This window comes from Gekko japonicus, unplaced genomic scaffold (assembly GCF_001447785.1).
Source record: "Gekko japonicus isolate JY-2015 unplaced genomic scaffold, Gekko_japonicus_V1.1 scaffold1336, whole genome shotgun sequence".
NCBI lineage: Eukaryota > Metazoa > Chordata > Lepidosauria > Squamata > Gekkonidae > Gekko > Gekko japonicus.
In genome coordinates, this window is record NW_015175399.1 from 28,941 (window position 1) to 48,860 (window position 19,920).

Below are 19,920 nucleotides of genomic sequence, written 5' to 3' on the forward strand. Positions count from 1 at the left end.
AGGGAAAGAAGGATGCGATTATGACCAACTAGTCTTTGTTCTTCTGGTTGCTGATCTGGTGCTGTGTATGCTCGTAACCTTTCTCTCTTTTTATAAATATTTTACTCTTTGAAACTAGTAGTATTCTCTGAACCACATAGTTTCTTCAACCACCTTAGACCATGCTACTTTAAGAGGGGAATCCCAGGAAGGGGTAAGGCAAGCAGTCAAGGCACCTGTTGCCAATCCTCCAGCCCCCCCAAAGGAATTTGGTCCCTGTGGTATCCAGGCGCTGGGTAGCAGGAGACCAGAGGCAGGGCCTCAGTTTGAGAAGGGGTGTCAGGTGCCTGTTCCTCCTGCCAGGAAGATCCCGACAGGACAGTGGTGGCAGTGTACCCTATTGGACAGAAATGGAATAGCACCCTCCAGGAACTGGCACAAGAATAGGGTCTGTAAGTCAGAGCAGGCCTGTTCTGTCACACTGCTGGCGGAGAGAACTGTAGGACCAGGATCTTCCAGATTCCTCCTCACTCTGAGCTTACTAAAATTCTGCTCCTGTATGGGCAAAGGATTTCAGGAACATTGTGGGAGGCAAAGTAGATATCTCCAGTGGGCAGAAAGAACTGGGGGGAAAAATCACTTTTTCATCCTTCACTGACAAAATAGCCATTACTTCCATGTTGCTAGCAGAATGGGCATTTTGGCCTCCAATCCATTCTAACTGCTGTAATATTCTGTCATGGGCGTGGATAAGGGAGAGTTGACAGAGCTGCCAGGCCTTGCAGAAACCACAGCTAGCCCCTCTGAAGCAGCAGAGGAGGATAGCTGGCAGTTGCCTGTATCAACACTCTTCACACCTAGCCCAGATAAGGGGGAAGAATTGCAAGCAGAAAGTCCTCCTGACTCACCCCCAAGTGTGACTCGTTTAAGGGAACAACTGCGGCAAAACATAGCAACTAGGCAATGAGAGGCCAGGCTACAGGGAAGACGCTCGGCTAGCCCAGAGTTATAATGGGAGCCTGGGAGCCAGTGTAACTGGCTAATTGGCAGCAGCATTTAACTCCACACTCTGGGCAGTACTCTGTCACGACAGGGCCAGTGGGGCAAGGCAGAGAGGGGGAGTTCACAGTCCAGTCCAAGAGTCAAGCCAGAGAGAGAGCAAAACAGAGCAGAAGTCCCAATACATAAAGCCAGGCCGTAGTCAGAGCGTTACCAAGAGTCAGAGTCCAGATAGGCAAGTGTCGAAGTCAGGGTGCAGAGCCGAAGATCAAGAGCCAGGGAGTCATCAAAACGCAGATTGGAGTCAGAAACCAGGAAGTCAGTCAGGAGCCGGATATCAGGAACAGAGTCAGAGGTGCAGAGCTTCTGGTCTGAAGGACGAGTTTGCCAGCATGATTTGCCAGCAGTCAGCGACCTATTCAAATAGCTCGCTGGGTTGTAAACTCATTAGTGTCTCATTAGCACTGCCTTGCGAAGTCCTTGATCCTGCTAGAACTCCAGGCTTATTGATCTCCAACCACGCAAGCGTGCCCCTTTGCGTCTGGTTGCCAAGTCCCAGCATCTCCGATCCCTCAGCCAGTCGACAGGTGGTGGAGAATTGGGTGACGTGCTGGTAGGGCCAGGCACTGCGTGATCGGTTTCAGGTGCAGGCTGTTCTGGAGGCTGGTGCTCATCCTTTCTGGCACTTAGGTTTGACAAAGATTCCCGTGCATCCGATGGTGTTAAAGGCATGGAGTCCTCAGTTTCAGAGCTCCCAGGCACCGGGTTGGGGGCAGGCATGACATACTCTATGTGGAAGCAACGAGTCAGCTTCGTGCAGCTCGCATCCACTTTGGCTCAGCTCTTGCACCTAGACCTTTGGACCTCCTTGCTTTGGACTTGGCTCTGTGTTCCTGGCTCGTGACCCTGGCTTGGCTTTGGACTATGCTTCTGGTTAGTGATTTTGGACTTAGCTCTGTATTTCTGGCTCCTGACCCCAGCTTGGCTTTGGACTTTGCACTGTCTTCTTGGCTCCTGACCTTGGCCTGTTCTGAACTCCCTTTGACTGGCACCCCAGTCCGTGACACATTCTGGATGCTGGGGGAGGGGACCACTTGGGAGGGTTATTCTCTTCATATCCTGCTCCTGTTATCTAAAAGACAATTTAACCAAGTCAATGTTTTTCCATTTTCTGTATACATTCATTTATCAGACCCCTGCAGTTATTTGAATGCTTTGAGCCATGTATTGAATCATGTGCTATAACACGCCTTCCTTCAGCGGGCAGGGCAGGAGCACATTGTACAGCAGGCAGAGAAGAAACCTGAGCAATATGTACTTTGCTGGGGGTGGGGCATGGAGAGAAGAGAAAGAATCAACCCAAGCTGTGAGCCTTGGGATGACAATAGGGGCTTCTACTGGTACACAAGTGTTCCCGTTTTCTTCTCTGACTCTGCTTCTGTTGGGGGTGTTACTTTATTAAAGTGATTGCATTTTGCTTCTGGCCTCAACAAGGATTTGTCTCCTGTTGCTTTAAAAACGGAAGGTCCTGATAAAGCTGTTCACAAGCACAGGCATCTCCGTTTGCTCTTGGGACGAGTGCCAGTATTTGCCCAGAGTCAGGATGTATTGCTTTGTGGCAGGAAGTTCCTTGAATGGCAAGACTCTGCCAGGCATTCAGACCTGCAGGTGTCCCACGCTCATTTGTCTCCCAAAATGGCTCATCCTCTGAGTAATCAATTATGTAAAGAAGCCATGATGATGCATTTTCATTGGAGCAGTTTCATTGGAGCAGTTTGTAGCTTAGGTTAGCAAAGATCATTTCCCTAAGCAGTTGTCTCTGTGGTTTTTCAAGCTATGTAACAAAACCTTAATAGCAAAGTCTGTGTGCTTTTACTTTCAGGAGAGAAGTGTGTCATGTGCTTTGGCAGGCACATGAAAAAACATTTTTGCTACAGGTTAGAACAAAGTTTGAAATTAGATGTTAAGACTGATTAACAGATATACCCCCCAGTAGTTCTATTGTCTGTTTTGGATCCCAAAGTATAGTTACTTTGGAGTTCCATCACAGTCCTTATAAGAAGTCACAGACTTCCCATGTAGAGATTTCTCCATATACCCTTTGTTGTTGTTGTTCAGTCGCACAGTCGATGGACCAGATCATGCCAGGCCTTCCTGTCTTCCGCCGTCCTCTGACATTTGCTCAATTTCATGTTCGTTGCATTGATGACACTGTCTAACCATCTCATCCTTTGCTGTCCCCGTCTTCTTTGACCTTCAATCTTTCCCAGCATCAGGGTCTTCTCCAGTGAGTGCTCCCTTCTCATTTGGTGGCCAAAGTATTTGAGCTTCAGTTTCATTATCTGGCCTTCCAGGGAACAGTCAGGGTTGATTTCTTTTAGGATTGACTGATTTGATCTCCTTGCAGTCCAAGGAACTCTCAAGAGTCTTCTCCAGCACCATAGTTCAAAAGAATCTATTCTTCGGCACTTGGCCTTCCTTATAGTCCAACTCTCGCAGCCATACATGACTACTGGGAATAATCTTGTTGACTATAAAGGCCACACCATTTTTTCTACGAGATTCCTGGCCACAGTAGTAGATATAATGGTCTTCTGAGTTAAATTCGCCCATTCTTGTCCACTTTAGTTCACTGATTCCTAAGATATCGATGTTCAGTCTTGCCATCTCATTTTTGACCACGTCAAGCTTACCTTGATTCATAGATCTTACATTCCAGGTTCCTATGCAGTATTGTTCTTCGCAGCATCGGACTTTCCTTTCCCCATCATACACATCCACAACTGAGCTTCCTTTCGGCTTGGGCCCAGCCACTTCACTCTTTCTGGGGTTACTTGTAGTTGCCCTCTGCTCTTCCTCAGTAGCCTATTGGACACCTTCCGACCTGAGGGGCTCATCTTCTGGCGTCATATCTTTTAGCCTTTTGATACTGTCCATGGGGTTTTCTTGGCAAAAATACTGGAGTGGGTTGCCATTTCCTTCTCCAGGGGATCACGCTTGGTCTGAATTCTCTGCTGTGGCCTGTCCGTCTTGGGTGGCCCTTCACGGCATAGCCCACAGCCTCATCGAACCACACAAGTCCCCTTGCCATGACAAGGCAGTGATCCATGAGGGGGCCATATACCCTATGAGACTGGAATACCTTATGAGACTAATATAGGATTGCCAGCCTGGAATTCTTCCAGAATTACAACTGATCTTCGGACTACAGTAGGGTTACCATATTTTGAAAAGCAAAAAAGAGGACATATTTCCTGGCTGACTATTTCAAACAACAGACCACCATGACAAATCTCATTTTACATACCCCTACTATTTAAGCTGGAGCTTTCCTCCACTGGGGGACTATAGGGCAAAATAGGCTCAGCCTCCCAACCCCAAAAGAGGACATTTTCATCAGGAGTTTTTTTTTTTTAAGAGCCCAAAAGAGGATAGCCACCAAAAAAAGAGGACATGTCCTGCAAAAAGAGGCCATCTGGTAACCCTAAACTACAGAGATCAGTTCTCCTGGAGAAAATGGTAACTTTGGAGGGTGGAATATATTGTGTACCACAGAACCTAGGAGGAATATACATCCTAGTGGCATCACATGCCTGCTGAGCTCCCTCCACCGGTACTACCCACAAATCTCCAGGAATCTCCTAAGCTGAGTTGGCAACCATGGTCACTAGGAGCAGACTCCCCCCAGCCCTATGTTTGATGCCACTGTACCCACTGGTGTGTGTGGGGAAAAGGGTTTCACAGATAAGAAGCAGTGAGTGGGAAGAGGGAGTGCTTAACCTTAACCCCCACAGTGTCCTTTTTCTATTTGTGCTCCAGTTCCTGGTGGAAAGCAGCTGGAGTTCCAGGAGAGAAGCAGCAAGTGAAGTGAGTTAAGCACTCTCTCCTCCTGCTTCTCTCCGGCTTTTCTCCTGCTGCCACCCTTCTTTGCATGTCAGTAGTGAACATGGAATTAGGAACCCTCCTAGTGAACATGAAATTAGGAACCCTCCATTTGCCACTGAAAGTGTAGTTCCATCCTGAAAAGATTCCCAGATGCAATATAGGATAGGACTCCTGTCTCTTTTATTGGCTGGGGAATATTTCAGAAAGTGCAACTTTTTTCATCCTTCAGTACTATATCATTATAGGCTAAAACTGAAATTTCCTTTGCTTCACAGTTATTGGAAGTGGGAACTCTTGGCCCTTGGGAGGGGTCCCATGACAGTGGTAGAGCATCTGCTTGGCACGCAGAAAGTCCCAGGTTCGATGCCCATTATCTCCAGGTAAAAGGATCAGGTAATAGGTGATGTGAAAGACCGCTGCTTGAGACCTTGGAGAGCTGCAGTCTGCACAGACTATACTGACCTTGGTGGACCAATGGTTTGATTCAGAATAAGGCAGTTTCAGGTGTAATAACAAAGAAAAGAAATGTAGGACACTGGAGTGATGTTCCAGGTATTTGTTTTAGAAGGGGTGATGGTAAGGTTGCAGACAGTCCTGGAGAAAAATATTCTTCCCCTTTAATACAGGCTCAATATCTAAAAATGGGCAGTAGAAGCTTTTCATGGCATGGAGGTAAATAACATACCTAGTAAACAGCACCCCATCCAGTCTCTGCTAACTGGACAGGACATTATTATTCCAGGCAGTTAACAACCTCAGTAGAGGGAGAGATGGAGAACTCACCATTTTCTGCTACTAAACCCATGAAGATTTATGACTCTGCTATAGGCTGATCAAAGGGCAGAAAGGAAGAAAACAAAAACAAACGAAACTTGGCTTTGCAGCAGGAAGTTGTACAGCTGGTTTGGGAGTCAAAAGCAGATGTGAATGAAGTTTCACTTTGACAGCTCCTTTATTGTTCATGTTCCTTAAGCAATAGGTGCCCCCCAGGAATAGAGAATCTGGCTCCTACCAAAGGATTGAGCAAGATTTTAAGGTCAAGTGTGAGGAAGCTGTGCTTCAAGGTTCTACTACCTTGGCCCAACAGATTCAATTCTTTTAACAACTATTATTATTTCTTTCTCATCTTTGGAACCAAGGAGGCTTTGTCCTACACTTGGATTAGCATGCTTCTCTGGCCTTGCTGGAACTTCCTTTGGTATGTATGTCCTCGCCTAGCGAAAGCCACCTTTTCCCAGTGCATCATATCAAATGCAATCTAATGTCACTACTTAGGCTAGGTGAGCTTCCAGCCTTTTACACTTTTCTAAATATAGGAACATGGCTCCCTTACATGATAAAGAAGCAGCTACCATGTGCCATGGAGTTTGGAATGCTAAAAGGCCCCAGGACAGAAGCAGGATAGCTTACTTTCTATAGAGATATTTTTTGGTAAACCTGTGAGATCAAGAGTTTCTTATAAACAAAGATGCTTATAAGAAGTTTATAAGCTGAGGAAGTTGACAGATCTCTCCTTATATATAATTGTGTTTTGGTCATGGACTCTCCTGAACGTTCCGCACGCTCCCTCAGCCTTTAACTCTCTGTTCTGTCTTTCAGAGGGGGTCCCTAGCCACTGGCTGCGTTGCCTGAGTCCCCACCAGCTGCCACTCAAGAGTACTCACATGCCATTGGCCGGGTGCTGGGTTTGCTCCTCTTCCCCGCCCACTCCTTCAGCAACTGTGCCCTGTCAGAATTTCTGGCAGAGGGCTTTCTCTCTTGATGAAGAGACTTTCCTCCTGTGTGGGACTAATCTTTCCCTTAGTAGCTGTTGGTAGGTGTAACGAAATGGCAGTTACCTGTGTCTGTAAGACGGCTGCCGTCTGTGTGTTTAGAATGTTCCCCCTTAAGGCTTAATTGAGCTGTAGTTCCAGAGAGGGGCCTCCAGGGGTATCACTCACTGGGTTGAATGGGGCTTCCTCATCTGCTGGCCTACAGTATCCCAAGGCCAAAAAGTGCGGGAAAACAGCAACTGCCCCAAGGGGTGAGACGGCATCAATATAGATCCCAGCCCATCCAGGGAGGAGGCAGTCTCCGTCCCACAGGAGGTTAAGAAAGGCTCCTGCTGCCTGTGCTGACGAGCCTGTCCAGGCCACACATCAGAGATGTGGGAACACCCTCGGAGGCAGCAGAAATTCAGCCATAATTGTGTAAATAGTTAAATAAATTCTTTTATTTGGGCTAATAATCTGTGTTGTGCTCTGACCACATAGTCCCTCCCACTCTGCACAATACCAAAGGGAGGGGGTAGCCCAGGGAAGCAAGGAAAGGCCAGACGCTTGGGTTGCCAACTTTCCAGAGATCCCCCAAACAGGGAGAAAGACACCCCTTTTTCTGCAGCTTTTTAATATCATTTGGGGGAAGGGTAAATAGAAAAGATTAGAGGGAGGATGGCAGTGGACTCCATTTCCCAGCAGTCTCTTCACCACTTGTGTGATTGCTCTGTGGATTTAATTTTAAAAGAAAATGGCCGACAGCCCCATGAACTCCATATCCCAGCATGCCGAGTGCTTCTGGGCATGCTCCTAAGGGCAAACTTCTAAAAAAATGGTTGACAGGCTGACTCCCTGCTTTTTGCCATCTGGTCATGCAAGGAAGGATAAAACGGCATTGAAGCGTGCTAAAACAGATGAGTCTGGTCAGGATTCTCTGCCACAAAATAACCTGACTTAATTTGAGGCGGGGCAACAATGGATTAAACTGCCCCTGTGAATGCAGCCTGTGTGAGATAACAGAAGGCAGGTGGAAAGGAACTAATGCAAGGCAGCAGATAACAATAGAGCACTTAGGGGTTCTTTTAATGTGAAAGGGACCTGTTGGATCTCTGATTAACACATTTGTAAACTGATCCTCTCACCACTCTGTTTATGTACATGTTATAAATAGAGGCCCATCATCATTCAGGGTAGGTGGAGGAGGAGAGGGAGGAAGATACTTTCCATTACTTCCCTTGCCCTTCCCCACCCTCTATTATCTCATCAGCCTTGGAATCCCACCCTTTACAGCCGCATGTCCCTGCCTCTTCTTCCTCCAGACAAAAGCCTGAGAGGGGAACAAGAAGGCAGGTCATCCATCCCCTCTCAGTTGAAATATATGTGAGTTCTGCATCGCACCAGGATCCCACGGGTGATTAGTTTGGGAGTGATCAAGATCAGCTCCTTACCAGGTTGTGGCTTTTATTAAGAAAACTTCTCAGCTCAGCTGCTTTTCCACAATGCACTCAAGGTTATTTACAACAATCCAACACCAACACAGAATAAGACAATTGCCTGGGCTCCGAGGAGGATTGCAGTGGTCAAGTCTGCTATTTGTGAACTAGGGCACCTTGGTCTCCCAGACACAGGGTTTCTAGGAGAGAGACCAGCCTGACCGTGCCCATGATCTCCTCAGTTTTCTACATGATCAGTCAACCACATCACTATTAGTGTACAGGTACAAGCACAAGAGAAGCTGTCAAAGATTGGCTACTGCATTTATATATTTACTTCATTTTATTTGTATCCCCCCTTTCTTCCCAATGGGGACCCACCCACAGAGGCTTACATCCTTCTCTCCTCCATTTTATCCTCGCAACAACCTTGTAAGGTAGGTTAGGCTGAGACTGTGACTGGCCCGAGGTCAACCACCATGACTCAGTGCTGCCATGGCAGAGTGGAGCTTCAAACCTAGGTCTCCCAGGTTCTAGTCTGTCACCCTGCCCACTCTACCACCCTGGCTCTCAGCGAGATTCCAGATGGGTTGCCGTGTTAGTCTGCAGCAGCAAAATAAATCAGGAGTCCACCGGCACCTTAAAAACGTACTCAGCAAGGGTAACAACAGCAGGAAGTGTCTCACCCCCTCGGAGAGTGGATGGCTGATTGGATCTTGTTTTGAATCGGCCTCTCCCCCCACCCCCACATTTCTGCTTTGTACAAAAATCAGGCCTGATGGATCTGTACAAAAGTCAGGCATCTGATGAAGAGAGCTCTCACTCGTGAACCCTTATGCCCGAATAAATTTTGTTTGTAGTGCCAATAAACTGCTGTTTTATTTTGCATTTAATAAGAATACTTAGACTGAATGCTGTGCTTTCAAATGTTCCAACCTATCTGTTTTGCCTATATGTTGTTGCTCTAACTGTTGTCACAGCCCATAAGGCAAACCAGTATTCTTATACTGAGAATGCAGGGCTGAGGGAGACAGAGTGCTGCAGGGCTTGATTCAGATCAGGACTGTAGCATGTAGGGAGAATAAGCTGAGACATTCTCCTTGCACCATTTCCCCAACATGAAATGGCCCAGGAGGCTCTGTTTGCCCTGTTGGGGCGACACATGTTCAGCTACACCTCGGTTTTGCCAGTGGAGCAAATGATGGCTCATCAAGGCCATTTCACACTAGGAAGATAGTTCTGGGGAGGGGTTGAAGCCCCTTCTCCCCAGGCACCACGGTCTCGATCCACATTGGGCCTCTGCATGCCAGGGAAGGGGAGAGCTCCTAGAGCACAGCTATGGTCTGAGCCGGGGATGTACCTGGGGAAAGAGCATTTAGAAGTCAGCAGTTGGACTCACCTCTTTCCTGAACTCACTAAGCTGCTGTTCTGTTTTCTGATTGTGCATGATCGCACTGATGCTCTCAACCAGTCTCTGTTGCTGAAGAGCATGGAGCAGCCGCTGCTTATGTAGAGCTCCTTATGGACATGGGTCCCCTGAGAGCGTGCTGGCATTACTGACTGAGAACAACTGGGTGTACTCTAATGGCCAGTCTGAAAGCTTAAGGTTTATTTATTGCAACGAGCTGTATATTAGGTTTTGTCCAATGCTTATGGAAGCATAACTGACATGTTACATGTTATCAGTAGGTACGTACCTGGGAAATTGTTTATTTATTAATAATATTTTTATACTCCACTTTTCTCTTGTCGCTCAAGGCAGCTTACTATTCAAAAGGTAAATCCATCAATTGTACAATAAAGCCTCATTGATGTATCAGAAGAAAACACCTGCAGTTCAAAGCCATTAGGAGACCTAACGAATAAACAGCCTTATAGCTTTTGGGCTGCCAACTGCCTAGAGAAGCAGTGACCTGCATCTTTCACAGAAGGTTCAAGGGGATGTTAATTACCAGGTGATGTTATTTCTCTCCATGCCCCTTTTCACATATTAAAGTAAAGGTAAAGGTTCCCTTGCTCGAAAGCCAGTCGAATCCGACTCTAGGGTTGCGGTGCTCATCTCCGTTTCAAAGCCGAAGAGCCAGCGCTGTCCAAAGACATTTCCGTGGTCATATGGCCGGCATGACTAAACACCTTCCCACCGAAGTGGTACCTATTTATCTACTTGCAATTTCTTGCTTTCAAACTGCTAGGTTGGCAGGAGCTGGAACTAGAGACGGGAGCTCACTCCATCATGCGGCAACCGGGTCTCGAACTGCTGAACTACTGACCTTCCACAGCCTGCAGTTCAGCATCTTAACCACTTGAGCCACCGCAGCTCATATTAAGCCTCTATTAAACAGAGATGGTATTTTTCTCCACGGCTATTGGCAGCCCTGCTTCCACTGCATCCTAAAATATTCCAAGGATACTCCCTCATTTCTTCAAGAAGCTCTGTTGCTGCTGCTGAAAAGGATCAGGCTCTAGTAGATGCCAAACAGGGGAACAACCAGAAAGTAGCAGCCAGAGGAAAAGAACCCGATCCCTTTCCTTGATGTACCAGTGAAGATATGCAAAGGCCATTCTAACTGGCAGTTTCCTCAGCAAATGAAAAAACGGAGGTTCATCTTTGGCCATTTACATGACCGTACTCATGTGAGAGTCCCTTGGACTGCAAGAAGATCAAATCAGTCGATCCTAAAAGAAATCAACCCTGATTGTTCCCTGGAAGGCCAGATAATGAAACTGCAGCTCAAATACTTTGGCCACCCAATGAGAAGGGAGCACTCACTGAAGAAGAAGACCCTGATGCTGGGAAAGATTGAAGGTCAAAGAAGACGGGGATGGCAAAGGATGAGATGGTTAGACAGTGTCATAGATGCAACGAACATGAAATTGAGCAAACTTCAGAGGACGGCGGAAGACAGGAGGGCCTGGCGGGAGCTGGTCCATGGGGTCGCGAAGAGTCGGACTCGACTGTGCGACTGAACAACAACAACAACTCGTGTGAGATAATATTAGTGTGAAATGGGCTGCTCATGATTATAGATGGCAACAATTCATGAGACTTAAGCATTCCTTTTCCAGCCCCTGTGATAAGTGTGTTTCCTGGTTCAGACTCATATCCTTCCACGTGCTTAAGGGCACCTGCATACCTAAGGTGTGTGCCAAGGGACTGATTTGGCCCTCCGTAAAGTGGTGTCAGTATGAACAAAGACAAAGATTTTGTGGTGTGCTGGTCTAGGATCTGGGAGTTCCAGGTTCAAATCCCCCTTCCGCCATGGAAGCTTGCTGGATGGCCTCGGACCACTCGCTTGGGCAACCTGGCCTACCTCACAGGGTTGATAAAATGGAGGAGAGGAGAATGACTTGTAAACCTCTTTAAATCCTCATTGTGGAGAAAAGCAGGGTTTAAACATTGAAGTAACGAAATACAACCCTTTCACATTTTAAATCTCACTGCAGACTTACTGTGCAGTAACAAAACAGTTAAAAAGGTAAAGGTAAAGGTTCCCTTGCTCGAAAACCAGTCGAGTCCGACTCTAGGGTTGCGGCGCTCATCTCCGTTTCAAAGCCAAAGAGCCAGCGCTGTCCGAAGACATTTCCATGGTCATGTGGCCGGCATGACTAAACACCAAGGTGCACGGAACGCTGTTACCTTCCCACCAAAGTGGTTCCTATTTATTTACTTGCAATTTCTTGCTTTCGAACTGCTAGGTTGGCAGGAGCTGGAACTAGAGACGGGAGCTCACGCCGTCATGCGGCACACTCGGGTCTCGAACTGCTGAACTACCGACCTTCCACAGCCTGCAGTTCAGCGTCTTAACCACTTGAGCCACCGCAGCTCCTAACAAAACAGTTACTGAACCACTATTCAAACAAATTTACCTGGAAGTAAATTTACCTTGATAGCAATGTAGGCTTCTTGCAGGAAAGTGTACTTTTGGATCATCCAGAAGTTAGTCTACTTTATTCAGGAACTCATCCTATTCCAGAGGTACCTCCCCCCCCCCAGACTTCTGTGGCACACACAGTTAAATCAGTGTACAATGGATAAACTGTCCTAATGTTCAAACTTTGCTTTCTACACAGGTGCACCTACTTCATCCACACTGTGCCACTGAGAAGCAAAATCATTTATACAAAGCAGCAAGGAAAATCCCCCTTCCTAGCAGACCAGAGAATGTGAACTGCTAAGGATCAGCTGGTACAAGTTAGGAAGGTAACATGGGAGGAGCTGTTTCAAATAAAATGAGGTGTGGTGGAAGGACTGACAAACATTTGATTTACCACCTCTGGCTTGCATGTACCTAGGTGAGGGCAAGGGAAGAGAGATAAGGAAAGGGGAAGGGTTACAGAACAGACCGCTCTCAAACAGCAAGGACTTCCCTTTTATCTTAAGGAGGTATAATTAAAGCTTGAGCAAATTTCTAGGTTTTCTGCTCACAGAGTCGCTGTCAATCAGACACTTACCAAGCAGAAGGCTGCAGACAGCAGACGCAACATGTAAACATCGACTATAAGCCCTGACTCTAACTTTCTCCTGAGGCTTTGGTCCCATTGTAGCAAAGTACACAATTTCTTAAAAATCAGCTTAGAGATTTAGGATTCTGCCTTAGGGGAAGTAATCATGTATGTATTGTTGGTGAGGATATAATGACTTACAGGTAGTGTTCTTCAGCCAGAATTTGAAACCCAGAATACAATTTCTGAAGTCAAGCTGCTCTTATCAAGGTTGCCATCATCTATATCTTCTAGATTTGGAGGTGCTTAGTTGCTATTGCATTCATTTATGTACATTAGTCGTGCCCACATGTTTCAGGGCCCTCCTTTTCCCTCCAGGATGGGGTGGGAAGAGATCTTACTATATTTATTCCAAGCAACATAAAGTAAAATACACACCCAACATTTGGCTTTGCACCCGCCACATGCTTACCTTGCTGCAACACATTTTGGGAAGGGAACACATCATCACACGAACTCCTGCAGCACATTTTTGTTCTCCTTGGCTTTCTTACATGTGTAGAGCCATTTGATTATCCGAGCATTGCGTTCAATCACTGACAAGCCTGTGGGAACCTGCTCTGTTAGTTCTTCTTCCAGCAACCCATCGTCACCACTGTGCCTGGTGAAGTCACTTTCTGACGTTGCCACACTGGTGCTGCGAATCCGGAAAGAGATGTTATCAGAAGCCACGGAAAAGTTCTCTTGCCCAAGGTCCTCTATTACTTCAGGCTCAAGGCCGCAATACTTAAAGAAAGTGTCAAACTCAGAGAAAGATTTTGAGTATCGGGAAGAAATGTCCGACTGAGACCGGTGGAGACCTCTCCTCCTCACTTCAGGAGGCACCACAGTCTGATTTGAAGCATTCTCACATCTGCTGGCGAGAATGGTTGCTGTACCTGTGCTCAGAGTTATGTTCTGCCCTCCTGCGTCAAGTTTATTGCCCACATCTTCAATCAGTAGAGGCCCTTCTGTTGTAGGCGCAATGTCTTCCTTGAGGATGGCTTTGGACACCTCAGAAACCAGCTGCTTTTCCTTGAAAGATCCCTGGAACAGCCTTCTCACTAAACTCCCACGACTGTTGTCATGGCTTTGGCCTCTCACAAATTCACACTTCTGGCGATAGATCACTAAAGAGTCTGGTCTGATTTGCCTCTTGGAACTGCTTCGCCTCGCTATGGGAGGGCCGTGTTCACGGGGAGCTGGGCCAGAGTCCACCACTGTGTTAACTCGCTCCACGATTTTGATGCTTTCTCCCTCAGCCAAGTTGTTGTTGACTTTTTTACTTTCCACAGAACTGCTCTCACAGCTGCTCTCTGAAGCAGAGCTGAGGGCAGAGATCGGCCCCTGCTTAGCACTGCTTACTTGCTGACTTTTTACATACTTTGCCTTATCCGCTGCCAGTCTTTCCACAGCACTCTTCCTGCCAGGGGTGCCTGCCTCCATCTGCTTGCGAAGGTACTCAGGACCTTTGTTGAGAAGCCGCACTGTCAGCGAGGAATGGAAGCCGGAGATGGCATGCATTCTCACTGCATGAGAGATTTCAGTTGGCATATCAAGTTCAGGTGTTCCAAGCTCACTCACAGTTCAGGAAAAAGAAAAGCAGGTTGCACAACATCCGTTCCCCCACCACCACCACCTTACTCTTCAGGTAGAAGACATCCAGGGATTATTGCCAAAGTGCCAACCCTCTGCTGCTGCTTTTTAAAATTTATTTCTGATGGCAGGAACAACTCCTGTGCTTCAGCAAAGCCCCGCTGCCTGTGCCTGCCGCAGACACTCTGCCTGCTCACACCTCCACACAGCTGCTTCCTTGCACATTCACCTTTCAGCTGAGCCAGCCCTGCAAGCCAGAACCAGCCAATCCTGTCTGAGCACAGAAGGCCTCTCTGACATCACTGGGGAGGGAGAAGGGCTCATTGACGTGAGAGGAGTGGCTCAGACCATCAACACTCCATTGCCGCTAGCAAGGACGAGCCCTAATGAGAGTGTTTGTTTAGCATCTGCTTTCTGCTGTCTCCTCCTACCACAGCAGCCTGGGAGTGGATGAAAATACCAGAGGAGTCTTGCTGCAAAGGCTGCCCAGGCAACATGCTGAGGGGAGAGAAACGTCAGAATGACTCTGCTAGGCAGAAGGACAGGGGAGCCCTTTGCGGAGACATACGTGGTGACCCTACAGACCTTTGACTTCTGTGCTGCATTCTGTACAAAGAGGCTGCAAAGACACAGGCAGGAAACCTTTCCCTCAGTCAGTTATCCCACACTGTTGCATAATGTACTTGGGCTTTTGCTTTACAAAAAAAATGGAGAACCATATTGGAAAGAGACATATTGTAAATCTCCCTTTTGCACAGTCCTGTCGTGAGCAAAGTGCCAACACGTTGTGAACGTTGGCGACCGGCATCTGAATAGCTGCAGATCCATCAAAACACAGAACTGGCAGGACTGCTGATAGGATCTTTCTTCCAGCATCTGTTTGGTTTTGAGAGCCATTTTCTTACAATGTCATTGTTGAAGATTCCCAGGTTGCAATCTGCAGAACTAGCTTGTTTCAAACAGCTTGTCGATTGTCACTCTTCCCACTTCACGTCTCCCTGTCCTCTTGCTCACTTTCCTAGCCAGATTTTCTCATGTTTCCCCACAGTCCCTGGGACAGCAAAGTGGATCATAGATCCAGGAGGAAGAGCAGAACAGAAGAAGGCAGAGGTGCATCTCTTTTACATCCCCAGGCTGTCAAAAGGCAGCATGGTTCTCCAGGTAATAATGTGATCTTACATTCCTTGTTATCCTACCATGTTTGATTGTAAAAGTACATTTTGTACTTCAAGTGCTCCTCCCGCCATCTGCTCAATGGCTCTCTATGGTCTGGACAGAGCCTTAAAGGAGGAGAGTGGTGGGAATCAGATTCTCCCTGCAGAGACTTAAGCGGATAGTGGCACAGTTGCCACTTTTGCTGAGGTCCTGCTTTTATAACATACCCGATCTAACAGTTAATTCTGCCTCTGAGCTGGGCTAGAATGGGAAAATTAGTGGGCAGTGCTAGGACTGTGGCGGTAAACATTGTAGTGTAGTGCGAATCCCCCCCCCCCAGCACTAATAAGTTCAAGGATTTGGTCCAGTGTAATTCCAAGCACTACTGTCCCATCTTGTCAGATACAACCTCAGAGAGATACCACATACACTCAATGACATTTAATGTGTCCCATTCACAACCCCAATGCTCGGTACTGCAACATCAACAGACATGGCTGGGTAAAGATGAACATAGAAAGGAATGGCATATGCTGCAGGGAACCATGGGAAGATGAAAAAAGGTATCAATGCAAATAGGGATGTTAGTGGAAGGGACCATGGAACAAGAAGGGCTGGGCTCTCTGGAGGAACATCCACTTTACGTTCATAAATTCCCAGATTCGATCCAGCACCCCCAGTTAAAAGGATCAGATAGTTGCTGATATTTATTTATTTATTTATTATCAAATTTATACCCCACCCTCCCCACAAAGCAGGGCGGCTTCCAACACGACATATAAACAGCTTAAAAACAGAATTATTAAAAACACTACAAATCAACAAGCATAAAGTGCTGGCAGCAATTAAAAGTCACTTAAATGACACGTTTTCAATGGATTTCCATTTCCCAGTGTTCTAAGGTGTTTTTCTGCTCGTAGTTTCCTTAAGGCAACAACTCAATGGTAGCTCATGGGCCAGGTGCTGCAACTGTCAGGTGATCTAATGGCCTCTAATTGAATGCCTGGTGGAAGAGCTCCGTCTTACAGGCCCTGCGGAACTGTGAAAAGTTCCGCAGGGCCCTGGTCTCCTCCGGGAGCTCATTCCACCAGGTAGGGGCCGCCACCAAAAAGGCCCAAGCCCTAGTGGCCGCTAACCTGGCCTCCCTTCATAAGCCGCAGTTCCTGGGTGTACCAAGGAGCCAGTTTAGTGCGGGAGCATAGAGGGTGCTGTGGAGCGATCTCATTGATGGCTGCGGAGAGCCGGCTATTCCAGTTCCCCACAAGCTCATCCAATGAGCTGCCAGGGGGCATCGGATCCCACAGAGCCATCTGGAGCTGCACCGGGTCCATCTGGCTCCATGGGCGAGCTAAAATATGCTCGCCACCTAAACAGGGTTGGAGTGGGACATTCAGACGGGCCCCTAGAGCATGGTGGTCCGACCACGGGACTGCCAAAGCAGTAACCCAGTTCACTGTTACCCCCACCGCGAAGATCAAATCGAGTGTGCCCTCCCTGGTGAGTGGGGGTCATTACATATTGTGAGAGTCCCAGCGCCACCATGGACGACACCAGGTCCGCTTCCTGAGTAGAGGTCACGTCATCGGCATGGACATTGAAATCATTGAAATCACCCAGGACAATCAGTCTAGGGTGTTCTAATGCCCAGCCTGCTACGGCCTCCATCAGGGATGGCAGGCTATTGGCTGGTGCGTTAGGTGGTAGGGACACCAGCCAAAACGCCAAACTCTCCCTGGCCTGCCAAACCAGGCCAGCACACTCAATGCCCATGATCTTCGGAGACGAAAGCGCCCTAAAGGAGCAAGCCTCCCGAATGAATAGCCTCCTGAATGAATGATATGAAAGACCTTCACCTGAGACCTTGGAGAGCTGCTGCCAGTCCAAATAGGCAGTACTGCGCTTGATAGGCTAGGGCAAACCGGCTGATAGTTAGCCAATTTGGCCAGATCCAGAGATTTTTTTTCAGGAGAGGGTGGACCATCGCTTCCTTGAGTTCCCCCAGGAACTGCCCCTCATGAGCTCATTAGTTCAAATGGGAGGGCAAAGATAGTCCTGCAAGCCTCTTCCCTGGCAGTCAGACCTGATAGGCTAGGGCAAACTGGAAACTGGCTGATAGTTAGCCAATTTGGCCGGATCCAGAGATGTTTTTTTCAGGAGAGGGTGGACCATCGCTTCCTTGAGTGCCCCCGGGAACAGCCCCTCATGAGCTCATTAGTTCAAATGGGAGGGCAAAGATAGGCCTGCAAGGCTCTTCCCTGGCAGCCAGACCTAACCTTTGTGAATCAGAAACGGACTTCCAGCATTTAAATATGAGTGGGTGCATCTTAAGCCTTTTCCTTACTCTATGTTTCTTTCTTTTTTTAATAACTTTTTAATTTCATTTTATAACCTACATCCTAAAGGGAAGGGAACAGGGGGTAATCACTATATCTATATCTAAAATAAAAGATAAGACAAGGATCATGATCTAAATGTTACAATGTATATATAACAATCCTACAATAATAATAAAGATCAATTTATCAAAATTCAGGTTAACACTAGCTTAATCTTAATACTAGCCTCTGGTGTTTTATAATCACTTATATTCTGCTAAAATATTCATTTATCTTGTACGTTTCTTCTTCTTGTACTTCAGATTCTTTTTAGGTATTTTAGGTGCAGCTGCCCCCTTCTCTGAGTCTGAGGTTTCCAGGGTACTGCTAGAGCTACTCAAGGTGTCTTCTGTTCCTCAATCACTGGTTCCCTCTTCTTCAATATTGTCCACAGGTTTTTTGTCATCTTTACTCGGACTTTGTTGTTGTTTCAAAAAATCTTTGGCTTTTTGGACAGAGTCAATTTTATTCTTCTTATCTTTATAGTTCAATACAAGTCCCTCTGGGAAAATCCATCTATAAGCGATTGAGTTTCTTGTTCTAATATATGGAATAATTTGTTTGGGATCATTTGGACATCCACATGTCATTGGAAGCCCCTTTCCACTGTTCAGCTCTATGCTTTGGATCATTCAATGCATTCTTCGGAGCTATATCCTGCTCTTCTGCTATGGAACACAACAACGTGAGTTAGGTTAGGTTGAGAGGGCTCTTAGCTCAAAATCATCCAGTCACCATCACGGTCTGAGTGAGGATCTGAACCTGGGTCTCCCCAGTCAGTCTTACCACTGAAAATTGGATCAAAAGTGTCCTTGAAAAGTGAAAAATGTCCACAAACATCCTCCTACTTGTGCAAGAGCTTGTATAAACTTTTATACGTAGAGGCTTGAGAATAGCTGTAAAATCTAGCTGTAATGGCAGTGCACAAACTGTTGAGCAAATGTTTGCAGCACTTTGGAAGTGGGTCTTTTCCTTCTGCTCACCTTTCTTTGGATCCACGCCAAGGATTTCTAGATCTAAAATCTTGTTTACATCTTGTATTGCCACTGTTTCATTGCCTCATGGAGGAACTGGAAAAAGGTTTTCCCCCACATGGATGATGTGTCACAGGGGCATTCTGTACTGCTCTGTACAAATAGCAGCCACATCATTTGCTCAGAAATCACATCAGGACATTCTCAAGTGCCTCCATCACGGCTGATTCATTCTGTAATTCTACCAGCCTTCTCAGGAGCATTTGTGAAGAAATTCACCATCATCTCTGGAAAACTGCCCTGTCTGTAACTTGTGCTATGATGCGTACATGTTTTCATGGCTCCAGGCTACCACCCTTAGAGGATGCTGCTATTAGGCACCGGCTGTCTTCCCACACAACCCTATGTTTAAACATGGACAAATTATTATAGATTTGGCATGGTAGCTTGTATTTTTAAAAGGAAGTGTGATTATCACCTGACAACAGCAGAAGCTTGAAGAGCTGAATAAGCTAATTAAGGGTGTTTTCACAGAGACCATTAAAGCTTTTTCACCTTTTCCTCATGTGTAACTTCAAAGCAAAGGCACTCCCACATGCATTGGCTTCTCCCAGTTGTCACGGTGCTTTTTCAAGTGATGCTGAAGTGCTGTCGTGCAGACACCTGCATGTGACCACACAGCAACTGAGCTGGCCCCTGTGCTGATGATTGCTAGCTGGTCTGGTCTCAGTGTACGTGGGTGGTTTGTCCTGGCTTTCTGTCAGACTAGTTCAGGGTTAGACAACCAAGTACTCATACAAAAAAGAGAGAGATCAACGTGTGATTTTGTTTATGTGCTGGCAAACCAAAGGAGGGAAAGAGAGGCAAGGGTTATCCTTAACTATGGTTTTATATTGTAATCTTAACCTAATGTTGTTTTTAATATATATTGGAGTTTAGATGTACACACACATGTATGCTGTTAGCCGCCCTGAGCCCGCCATGGCGGGGAGGGCAGGATATAAATTTGATAAATAAAATAAAGACACTTTTTGAAGGTATGTCTTAGCTAATATTAAGCTATGTCCATTCATTGTTTTGGCCCTTTTGATAGTAACTGTACACTTAGGGGAAATTGATAACAGATTGTAATGGAAGAGTGTCTACCTAACTGAAGTTTGTTAGCGCAGTATTTATATTCCTTAAGATGGTGAATGGACCACAAGCTAAACTGCGTCTGACCAAATCTGAAATGAAACCGCCCGTCTCCCACTCCAAGCAATGGACAAAATTACAGATGGGAAGTAGC

General features: G+C 46.7%; 1 protein-coding gene across 1 annotated transcript in view; it reads right to left on the reverse strand.

The window, feature by feature from the left end:
- FAM110C (family with sequence similarity 110 member C) overlaps positions 1 to 14,304 on the reverse strand; it is a 22,485-nt gene extending 8,181 nt beyond the window's left edge. The window contains exon 1 of the mRNA XM_015425696.1: positions 12,966 to 14,304. Within this exon, the coding sequence (XP_015281182.1) occupies positions 13,001 to 14,086 (1,086 nt within the window). The 5' untranslated portion in view covers positions 14,087 to 14,304 and the 3' untranslated portion in view covers positions 12,966 to 13,000. The remainder of the gene's footprint in view (positions 1 to 12,965) is intronic.
- Positions 14,305 to 19,920: the final 5,616 nt, after the last annotated feature.